A 12,360-nucleotide genomic window follows, 5' to 3' on the forward strand; every position below is an offset into this window, starting at 1 on the left:
AAATTTCTCAAAAAGCATGGATATTAGCTTTCAATTTTGGAATTCTTTTTACTTTTTTTCGCCCGGAAATAAAAATTGCCGAAATGTTTACCATGGTCCCTAATACCCTCTGGTAGTCCAATTGTTTGGGTGGAACCATCCAATTTGCCTTTAAACGCTCAATTTACCGATTTACAACTTACACCGATTTTATTAATTCCAGCCTATCACGAACATTTATGACAACATATAATGATCATATATGGTTCCAAACGACATTATAAGACTCCAAGTTGTATTCCCTAAAATCTCAAGCATTTTCGACGCCGGGTCTCGAAACCTCCAAAATTTCTCAAAAAACGTGGATATTAGCCTTTAACTGTGGAATTTTTTTACTTTTATCGCTCGGAAATAAAAATTGTCAAAATGTTTACCATGATCCCTAATTATCTATGGGAGTCCAATTAGGTGGGTGGAACCATCCAATTTGCCTTTAAACGGCCATTTTACCGATTTACAACTTGCATCGATTTCATTAAATCAAGGCTACCACGAACATTTAAGACAACATATAATGATCATAAATGAATCCAAACGAAATTATATGACCCCGAGATATATCCCCTAAAATTTCAAGGCTTTTCGACACCGGGTATTAAAACCTACAAAATTTCTCAAAAAGCATGGATCTTAGCCTTCAATTTTGGAATTTTTTTACTTTTTTTTGCTCGAAAATAAAAACCGTTGAAATGTTTACCATAGTCCCTAATACCCTCCGGTGAAAATTGTATAGTACACCTAGTGTTAAATGATGCATTTTTAACATTTCATTTGCAAGCTGTCAGTTTGTTATTTTAAAACAAATAATAATAATATCTTCCACAATTCATGGGATTCAACATGATATTCTCCATTTTTACATAACTTTCAAAATTAAATTTCACCATATTTCAATTTCGAATTAAGAGATAATAAAGTCTATAAAGAATTTTGTAGAGAGAAAAATACAGAGCAAATTATGAGATCTTTGTAATTGATGGATTGGAGAAGGTAATTTTATTTTATTTGTTATGATTTTAATTTCAGGATTTTGCTTATTAGGTTGATTATATTTCGTTATTATTTTGCACGATTATTGTAAAATATCGTTTTTTTTTTCAATTTTGATATTTATGAATTTGAGATCCATATGACAAAGGTTGAAGATGATGTTCTTTTATTTTGTCGAAGGTTCAAGATGAAGTTCTTTATATTTTGTCAAATATTGAAGATGGTGTTCTTTATAAATTGTACTTATGTTCGTTATTATAGTTATTAAACAATTATATTAATGTTATTTATTTTTATCCTTTATGTTCTTTGCTTCGATGTTCTTCGATTTATTCTGTATTTTTAAATAATATATCATTTATTAATTCTATATATATATATATATATATATATATATATATATATATATATATATATATATATATATAATATTAATTATCACTAACTACGTATATAATTTTTAAAAATCAAGATCGTGAAGGTTGATGACGATATTCTTTAGAGATCTCCTCTATTGATGATTGCTTTCCAGATCTAAAGAACATCCGTAATATTAGATCTAAAGAACATCCGTAATATTATTAAAGAACATGATAATATTATGTAATGAACATAACTTATATATATACCTACCACGATTCAAAGACAAATTTCAAAGAATATTTCACAATAAGCAATGAACATTATGTGACGATAAAAGTACATTGCAATTACAATAAAAAAAACATGGACAATTAAAATAAAATATCAAAAAATCTAATAAAAATCATTATATGATATAATTATGGACATGAGGAAAAAGATATAGTTTTAAAAAATAATTGTACAATACAAACAACTATAAAGTATATCATGATTTCTAATAAAGAACACTATTAAATCACATATAGAACATCACAAAAACTTTATATATACAAATCCTAAAATGAATATTGTAGCTATATATATTAAAGGTGAAAAATATGAACCAAATAAAAAAAAATTGAAAACTAAAATTTTGAAAACGAAATTTTATAAATTTAAATTTTGAAATTTAAAAACGAAATCTTAAGTTATTTTTAGGTGAAATAATTTTAGAGAATAAAAATTAATTTTTTTTATAAAGAACATTACATAGTCATATAAAGAGCCTAATAAAAAGTACACAAAACAATAATTAAAATAAATATTATAATTAAATTTTTTAAAAAATTGGTGAAAAATATGAAGAAATATATATATATATATATATATATATATATATATATATATATATATATATATATATATATTAAAAGAAAGGGAACTAAATATAGTATTTTGGATAATAACATTTTGAAAATAAAATTAAAATTATAAAATTTAAAATTTGAAATTCAAAATTCAGGTGTACCATGTGCATGGTACACCTGGATGTAGGTACCATGCATTGCACTCCGGGAGTCCAATTGGGTGGGTGGAACCATCCAATTTGCCTCTAAACGGCCAATTTACAGATTTACAACTTGCACCTATTTCATTAACTCAAGCCAACCACGAACATTTACGACAACAAATAATGATGATAAATGGTTCCAAATGACATTATATGACCCCCAGATGTATTGCCTAAATTCTCAAGACTTTGCAACATCGTGCACCAAAACCTTCAAAATTTCTCAAAAAATGTGGACATTAGCATTCAATTTTGGAAAATTTTGGCTTTTTTCGCCAAAAAATAAAAATTTTCGTAATATTTACCATGGTCCCTAATATCCTTCGATAGTCCAATTGGATGGGTGGAACCATCTAATTTTCCTTTAAACAGTCAATTTACTGGTTTACATCTTGCACCGATTTCATTAACTCAAGCCTACCACGAACATTTATGACAACATAAAATAATCATATATGGTTCCTAATGGCATTATATATATGACCCCGAGGTGCATCCCCTAAAATCTCAAGGATTTTGACAGCAGGCCTCGAAACCTCCAAAATTTCCCAAAAAACGTGGATATTAGCCTTTAATTTTGGAATTTTTAGAATTTTTTTCGCCCGAAAATAATAATTGCTGAAATATTTATCATAGTCCCTAATAGCTTTTAGGAGTCCAATTGGGTTGGTGGAACCATCCAATTTGCCTTTAAACTGCCTACTTAACAGTTTATAACTTTTACCGATTTCATTAGCTCAAGTCTACCACGATCATTTATGACAACAAATAATAATCATATATGGTTCCAAACGGCATTATATGACCCCGATATGTATCCCCTGAAATTAAAAGGCTTTTCGACATCGGGACACGAATCCTCTAAAAATTTTCAAAAAGCGTGGATATTAGCCTTCAATTTTGAAATTTTTGACTTTTTTTCGCCTAAAAATAAAATTTACCAAAATGTTTACCATGATCCCTAATACCGTCCGGGAGTCCTATTGGGTGGGTGGAACCATCCAATTTTCTTTTAATAAACAACTAATTTACCGGTTTACAATTTGAACCGATCTCATTAACTCAAGCCTACCACGAACATTTATGACATCAAATAATGGTCATTTATGGTTCCAAACAACATTATATAACCCCCAAGATGTATCCCCTAAAATTTCAAGACTTTTCTACACCGAGCCCCGAAACCTCCAAAATTTCTCAAAAAGCGTTGATATTAGCCTTTAATTTTGAAAATTTTTTATTTTTTTTTTTTCCCGGAATAAAAATTGCCAAAATGTTTACCATGGTCCCTAATACCCTCCGGAAGTCTAATTGGGTGGGTGGAACCATCCAATTTATCTTTAAACGACCAATTTACCGCTTTACAACTTGCACCGATTTCATTAATTCAAGCCTTCCACGAATATTTGTGACAACAAATGATGATCATATATGGTTCCAAATGGCATTATATGATCCCGATATGTATCCCATAGAATTTCAAAACTTTTTGACACCAATCCCGAAACCTAAAAAATTTCTCAAAATGCGTGGATATTAGCCTTCAATTTTGGAATTTTTTTATTTCTCTTCGTCCGAAAATAAAAATTGCCGAAATGTTTACCATGGTCCTTAATACCATTCGGGACTCCAATTGAGTGGGTGAAACCAACCAATTTTCCTTTAAACGACCAATTTACTGGTTTACAACTTGCACCGATTTCATTAACTCAAGCCTACCACGAATATTTATGACAACATATAATGATCCTTTATGATTCCAAATTTCATTATATGACCCGAGATATATCCCGTAAATCTTATTTCTTTTCGACACCAGCCCCGAAACTTTCAAAATTTATCAAAAAGCATGGATATTAGCTTTCAATTTTAGAATTTTTTTACTTTTTTCGCCCGAAAATAAAATTGCCTAAATGTTTACCATGGTCCTTAATACCCTTCGGGAGACCAATTGGGTGGGTGGAACCATCTTATTAGTCTTTAAAAAGCCAACTTACCGGTTTACAACTTGCACCAAATTAATTAACTCAAGCCTACCACAAACATTTATGACAATATATAATGATTATATATGGTTCCAAACGGCATTAAATTATCCCGAGATGTACCCCTAAAATCTCAAAACTATTCGACATCGGACCTCAAAACATGCCAAATTTCTAAAAAAGCGTGGATTTTAATTTTGGAATTGTTTTTTACTTTTTTTCGCTTGGAAATAAAAATTGTCGAAATGTTTACCATGGTGGCATCGTCCCTTATACCCTCTGGGAGTCCAATTATTTGGGTGAAATCATCCAATTTGCCTTTAAACGCCCAATTTACCGATTTACAACTTGCATCGATTTCATTAATTCAAGCATATCACGAACATTTATGGCAACATATAACGATCATATACGGTTCCAAATGACATAATAAGACTCCGAGTTGTATCCCCTAAAATCTCAAGCCTTTTCGACACCGGGTCTCGAAACCTCCAAAATTTCTCAAAAATCACGGATATTAATTGACCTTCAATTTTTGAATTTTTTTGACTTTTTTATCTCAAAAATAAAAAATTGTCAAAATTTTAACCATGATCTCTTATACCCTCTGGGAATCCATTTGGATGGGTGGAACCAACCAATTTGTCTTTAAACGGCCAATTTACCGATTTACAATTTTCACCAATTTTATTAATTCAAGCCTACCACAAACTTTTATGACAACATATGATGATCATATATGGTTCCAAACGGCATTATATGACCCCAAGATGTATCTTCTAAAATCTCAAGCCTTTTCTATACAGGGCCCTGAGACCTTAAAAATTTCTCAAAACACGTGGATATTAGCTTTCAATTTTTGAATTTTTTAACTTTTTTTCGCCCAAAAATAAAAACTGCCAAAATTTTTTACCATGGTCCGTAATACCCTTTGTTAGTGCAATCGAGTGGGTGGAACCACCAATTTGACTCTAAACGGCCAATTTACCGGTTTACAACTTGCACCAATTTCATTAACTCAATTCTACCACGAACATTTGTGACAAGAAATAATGATCATAAATGGTTTCAAACGACACTATATGACCCCGAGATATATTACCTAAAATCTCAAGTCTTTTCGACACCAGTTCCAGAAACCTCCAAATTTTCTCAAAAAATGTGGATATTAGCCTTCAATTTTGGAATCTTTCGACTTTAGAAATAAAAATTGTCAAAATGTTTAACATGGTCGCTAATACCTTCTGGGAGCCCAATTGGTTTGGTGGAACCATACAATTTGCCTTTAAACGACCAATTTACCGATTTACAACTTGCACCGATTTCATTAATTCAAGCCTACTACAAACATTTATGACAATATATAATGATCATATATGGTTCCAAACGGAATTATATGACTCTGAGATATATCCCCTAAAATCTCAAGCCTTTTTGACACTGGGTCCCGAAACCTCCAAATTTAATTTCTTAAAAAGCGTTAATATTAGCCTTCAATTTTGGAATTTTTTTACTTTTTTTCGCCCTGAAATAAAAATTTTCAAAATTTTTACCTTGGTCCATAATACCCACCGGGAGTCCAATTGGGTGGGAGTATCCATCCAATTTGACTTTAAACGGCCAATTAACCAGTTTACAACTTGCACCGATTTCATTAAATCAAGCCTACCACGAAAATTTAAGACAACATATAATGATCATAAATGGTTCCAAACAACATTATATGAACCCGATATGTATCCCCTAAAATTTCAAGGCTTTTCGACACCGAGTCTCAAAACCTCCAAAATTTCTAAAAAAAGCATGGATCTTAGCCTTCAATTTTGGAAATTTTTTGACTTTTTATCGCTCGAAAAAAAATTGTCAAAAATGTTACCGATGGTCCCTAATAATCTCCGAGAGTCCAATTGGGTGGGTGGAACCATCCAATTTACCTCTAAACGGCCTATTTACCGGTTAACAACTTGCACTGATTTCATTAACTCAAGCCTACCACAAACATTTACGACAACAAATAATGATCATAAATGGTTCCAAACGACATTATATGACCCCGAGATATATTCCCTAAAATCTCAAGTCTTTTCAACACCGGCACTAGTGGAAAAATCCTCATCCATAACGGGCAAAAAAGGGTCATCCGTAACGGGTAGCGTCCGTTACGTATGCGGCCGTTACGGATGGCCATTGTTATTCGTAACGGGCACTGTCCGTTACGAATAAGGGGTTATTCGTAATGGACATTTGAAATGTCCGTTACGAATAACCCCTTATTCGTAACTGACATTTCAGATGTCCGTTACGAATAACCCCTTATTCGTAACTGACATTTTAGATGTCCGTTACGAATAATGGGTTATTCGTAACGGACATCTGAAATGTCAATTACGAATAAGGGGTTATTCGTAACGGACATCTGAAATGTCAGTTACGAATAAATTTTTTTTGTATTAAAATAAGTCCTTATTCGTAACGGGCATATAAACCGCCCGTTACGAATAAGTGATTATTCGTAACTGACATCTTAAATGTCCGTTACGAATAAAGTTTTATTGTATATAATTTACACTTATTTGTAACGGGCAACAAAAGTGCCCGTTTACGAATAACTGGTTATTTGTAACTGACAATTTTGCTGCCCGTTACAAATAGTTATTAAATTAAATTTTCATTTTATTTAATTTCGACAGCATGTATTTATATATAATTAATATATATTAATTAAAACCTGTTATAATATACCTGTTCCTGTAAAAAGCAATTATACCGAACAATCTTTCGTAAAAATTAATACGACGTAATATAAAAACTGAAGTAGTAACACATTACAAATAAAAACTTGTATAAATTTATCCAACATATACAACAACACTAAAAATATTACATTGTTCTACCTAAGCTAATAGTTAAGCATTCAATAAATATTTACTTCTAAAGTATTGCGCCCATTGTTCTCGAACCACATTCAACTCGTCAACATCATACGGGGCGGTCCTTGGACAAAAATCCTATTGAAAAAAAAACCATATGAAAGTGGTTACAAAATAAAAACAATCCATAATAAAAACAATCATTAGAATAAATGTGATGAACCAAATTATATAAATAAAACTCATAATATAGAAATAAAACACATAACATCCTTAATTGACTTATATTTTGATTTCTATGAGTTGAAATCAATAAAAAGTTAACATTTACTCACTTTTGGGAGCGTATAGAGCCAAAAAGGCTTCAAAATTGTGCTAAAGGACTTCTATCTTTCCCATATTTCAAGTATTGGTTCAAATTAACACAATGTAACACATAAAATCCTTAATTATCTTATTTTTTTGGTTTCTATGAATTGAAATCAATGATAATTGACCACTATCTCACTCTTGGGAGCGTATAGAGCCCAAAACGCTTCAAAATTGCCTAAGGGCCTTCTACCTTTCCCATCTTTCAAGTATTTATTCAAATTAACACAATATAATACAAAACATCCTTAATTACCTTATATTTTGGTTTCTATGAATTGAAATCAATGAAAAGTAACCATTTACTCACTTCTAGGAGCGTATAGAGCCAAAAAGGCTTCAAAATTGCCTTAGGGATTTCTACCTTTCCCATCTTTCATGTATTGGTTCAAATTAACACAATATAATACTAAACATCCTTAATTACCTTATATTTTGGTTTTTATGAATTGAAATTAATGAAAATTAACCATTATCTCACTCTTGGGAGCTTATAGAGCCAAAAACGCTTCAAAATTGTCTAAGGGACTTCTACCTTTCCCATCTTTCAAGTATTTGTTCAAATTAACACAATATAACACATAACATCCTTAATTACCTTATATTTTGGTTTCTATGAATTGAAATCAATGAAAATTGACCAATTACTCACTTTTAGGAGCGTATAGAGCCAAAAAGGCTTGAAAATTGCCTAAGGGACTTCTACCTTTCCTATCTTTCATGTATTGGTTCAAATTAACACAATATAACACTTAACATCCTTAATTACCTTATATTTTGGTTTTTATGAATTGAAATCAATAACAATTGACCATTATCTTACTCTTGGGAGCGTATAGAGCTAAAAAGGTTTCAAAATTTGCAAAAAAAAAACTACTAACCTCTTCTAAGACACCTTTGCACTCCAAGTGAGAAGTAACAATCTCATACATGTATCTCATAATGTAGTAGCCACATTCAACGCCTCCTTGTTGTTGAGCACACTAGTATTTATAACAAATAGTTAAAAATTTTGTTTTCAAAGTGAACAATGTACAACAATATGGGGTGAGTAGTGTATTTACCTCCATTTGTATGAATTTCAATTTTTGCCTTTGTGATTTCAATTCACTCCCTCTGAGATTCGCCCGATATACTTTATAAGCCCTACAAAAATAATATATATTCTAACACTTAGAACAAAATAATCTACAACACCACATACAAAAATGATATAGAAACTAGAGCATAATTTCAAGGTTGTGGCTCACGTCATCATAATCTCGGCAATTTTCAATTTTCGGGGATTTTCTTTAGGTAGCTTCATAGAGTCAAACTCATAAGCTAAACCTAATTGTAGATCGACCACCACAAGAACCCAATGACCACTACATCATTTAAGAGAAAAACACAAGTTAGAGTATTGGAAAATTGGTGAAAAACATATCATTTATATGATTAAGTTTAGTGGCAATATAAAAAACATATTTTGAACCTTACGACATATGGAGCCATGATGAATTTGCAACGTTTACCCTTCTTTCTTACTTCATGCAAAAATGTATTCTTCACATATGTATAAGTTTCAAGGTAATCATTCTCAATTGAAGATTCAGAAATGAGTTGAGGACAAAAGAATGTGATCTCAGTCCTGTTGAAAAGGTCGATGAAGTTGTCTACTAAATACCTACATGATAAAGACATAGAAAACAAAAAATTCAGCATTATAGCATTAAAAATATTATTATAGTGAATATAAGAACCAAAGTAAAGGAAGATTAAGTAACCTACATGATATAAACATGAATCAACGAAACATTAGCCCATGATCCTCTTAGAAATTCACGTACATCGGTAGCGGTTACCCAAATCTGTTTGTCGGTATCAAAATTAAACATTGAGGCCTTTAAAAGTACCGATGTTGTATCATACTTTGCATCATCAGAATTCATTAACCAATACAACAAATCACACCCCTCGCCAAAAGTATCGACAATTTTATCTTCAAGTGGTAGGAATTTTGTGGGTTTGATGGTAGATTGCCTTGATTTCACACCACAACTATCGTCCCCTTCTTTGCTTTGGCTAGATCTATGCTTCTTTTTGGGCTGTGGTGAAACCTTTACAGATAGGTGAATATTAGTCTAGATAAAGTATACAAAAATGATGAGATTTAATGTTAATAGTAGGAGAATATACCTCTTCTTCAAAAAAAACCATGTCTATAGGCCATAGTACAAGGGAAGACTTGGATTTTCCCAACTTAGTCACACCATCGGGAGACGGTACCGGTATATCGAGGAGGGCACAGTCGGGATAAGGGTTGTCCACACTAACCCTGTAATGATCAGGTAACATCTTCAGGTTGTGCGTAACTTCACCGGTAACAGGATATACCGTTCCATCTGCCACAACCATTAAATTTTGATTGTACTCATCTTTCAATGCTAGGCGACATTTAGTGGCTACCTACATATTACAAAAAACTCGATCAATATTATACATGTTAACCATGTAAAGTCATATCTTTAGTATTAGTTAAAGACATATACCTCTATTACACGAGGGCTTTGTTTTGCCTCCATGTTCGTCATCACTTGCATTCCTTGAAATGCCTCCACGTCACCGGTCATATGTGGTAGTAAATTGGCGAGATACGCTTTCACCTCCATTGCCACCCGTTGTTCCAACCTCTCTTCGATCCTCTCTTGAAGCTTCTCTTCAACCTTTTCTTCTAGCCTCGCCTAAAATTCTTGAGTTAGGGTAGTTTTCATTGATTCTAACTCTTCTAATGAGCATCCACCTTGGCTGGATGATTTATCCTTTTTGTATCCCTTTCCAAATACTTGTGTGTGACTAACTCCAACCCCACACCTTCCTAGTGCTTTTACATGCCCACGGTGATCCCTTTTTCCTAAAGCCTTGTCGAGGGCATCCATACCAATAACATCACTTGAATTGTTTCCTTCATCATTCTTTTGCAAGTTTTCCAACTATTAAAAAAACATATATAAGATATGGTAGAACCTGAATTGAAAAAAAAAAGATATCAAAACAGTAGGTTGAATGTACATCAACCAAAATCAAAACACACCTAATTTAGGATGAAACTGAAATCTCAAAACTGATCAGAACTGAAATTTCAGAACTGATCGGAACTGAAATTTCAGAACTGATCAGAACTGAAATTTCAGAACTGATTGGAACTGAAATTTCAGAACTGATCGGAACTGAAATTTCAGTGATCGGAACTGATCAGAACTGAAATTTTAGAACTGATCAGAACTGAAATTTCAGAACTGATCGAAAGTCATCGGAACTGAAATTTCATAACTGATCGGAAGTGATCAGAATTGATCGGAACTGAATTTTCTGTGATCGGAACTGATCAGAACTGAAATTTTAGAACTGATCGGAACTGAAATTTAAGAACTGATCAGAAAGTCATCGGAACTGAAATTTCAGAACTGATCGAAAGTGATCAGAACTGATCGGAACTGAAATTTCAGTGATCGGAAGTGATCAGAACTGAAATTTTAGAACTGATCGGAACTGAAATTTCATAACTGATCGAAAGTCATCGGAACTGAAATTTCAGAACTGATCGGAAGTGATCAGAATTGAAATTTCAGAACTGATCGGAACTGAAATTTCAGAACTGATCTGAAATTTCAGAACTGATCGGAACTGAAATTTCAGAACCGATCGGAATTGAGACAAACAATAGTGCATAATGGATAATATTAATCAACTTGAAGACAAGGTAATAATTGCAGAACTAAAGTAGAAGATGTAAGGCCACAAGAAATACCAACAACAAAGTAGGCCTCATGATTTCAACTATTAAGAAGATAGTATAGCTAACTAGATTTGTATATTATATGTATGTGATAATTTGAGGATGTATATATTGTTAGTGTAGTTTAGTGTATAAACAAACAAGAAGATATATAGCTTACAAGTATATCTAACACTTGATCTCTCTTTATATATATATCTCTATATATATGGTTCGAGAGAAATGGGGATATGAAGGTTGTTGAGTAAACAAGACTTTGATAAGAGTGGCTTATAACTTAATAAAATACTAATAAGAGAAAAGCCTACTTACTTAAATAAGAGATCAGAGGGTCCACCTTTGTTTTGTCAACATAGACATAGCAAATGGGGCTGTTTTTTTGTTCACTTCCCCTTCCTTTTCATCTTTCCTTTTCTTTTCTTTTCTTAATGGGCAGTCATTTAGTTACTGATTTTTCTATTGCATCCTTAATCTAGTGTCATCTGTCATGTTAAATTGTTTATCTACTCCCCTCTTCTCTTCTTTCTGTAACGAATTTAGGGGTCAATAGGATATCAATTTTTTAGTCAAATAGAAGTACATCTAAGTACATCAAATGAACCACATATAGGACAGATTAGGACCTCATTATTACCCTTAAAATTCTCAATATTACCATCACTTAGATGCTAAATCATTACTTGTTTAAAAAGTTTAGTTAATTGGCCTAGTAAATATGATGGCCACTAAAATAACAGAAGAAAAATCTCAGCGTGTTCTACAATGTTCAGAAATTAGCTTCCTATTCCAAAAAAATTTCTCAAACAACTTACGATTGAGGACAACCATGAAGACAGACAAAATTGAAGACAAAGCCAATTGCAGATGATGAGCTGTTGTCTAATGTAATAGAACTTGCTGCCCATTACATAGCAA

At 32.1% G+C, this 12,360-nt stretch overlaps 1 protein-coding gene across 1 annotated transcript; it reads right to left on the minus strand.

The window, feature by feature from the left end:
- Positions 1-7,210: 7,210 nt before the first annotated feature.
- On the minus strand, positions 7,211-9,029 carry LOC145624311 (uncharacterized). Its single transcript, XM_081677317.1, has 4 exons — positions 8,918-9,029; positions 8,732-8,813; positions 8,549-8,650; positions 7,211-7,436 (listed from the first exon to the last, which is right to left on the minus strand). The coding sequence occupies exons 1-4, from the start codon at positions 8,971-8,973 to the stop codon at positions 7,335-7,337; spliced, it is 342 nt and encodes a 113-aa protein (XP_081533443.1). The 5' UTR covers positions 8,974-9,029; the 3' UTR covers positions 7,211-7,334.
- Positions 9,030-12,360: the final 3,331 nt, after the last annotated feature.

This window comes from Chenopodium album, chromosome 1 (genome assembly GCF_948465745.1).
Source record: "Chenopodium album chromosome 1, dcCheAlbu1.1, whole genome shotgun sequence".
Lineage (NCBI taxonomy): Eukaryota > Viridiplantae > Streptophyta > Magnoliopsida > Caryophyllales > Amaranthaceae > Chenopodium > Chenopodium album.

Excerpts from the sequence above, each read along its gene's own strand:
- LOC145624311 (XM_081677317.1), bottom strand. The coding sequence starts at position 8,973 with ATGAAGCTACCTAAAGAAAATCCCCGAAAATTGAAAATTGCCGAGATT. Across the intron at positions 8,651-8,731 it reads TGAAATTCATACAAATGGAG|TGTGCTCAACAACAAGGAGG; the intron begins GTAAATACACTA and ends TATAAATACTAG. Across the intron at positions 7,437-8,548 it reads GCAAAGGTGTCTTAGAAGAG|GATTTTTGTCCAAGGACCGC; the intron begins GTTAGTAGTTTT and ends TTTTTTCAATAG.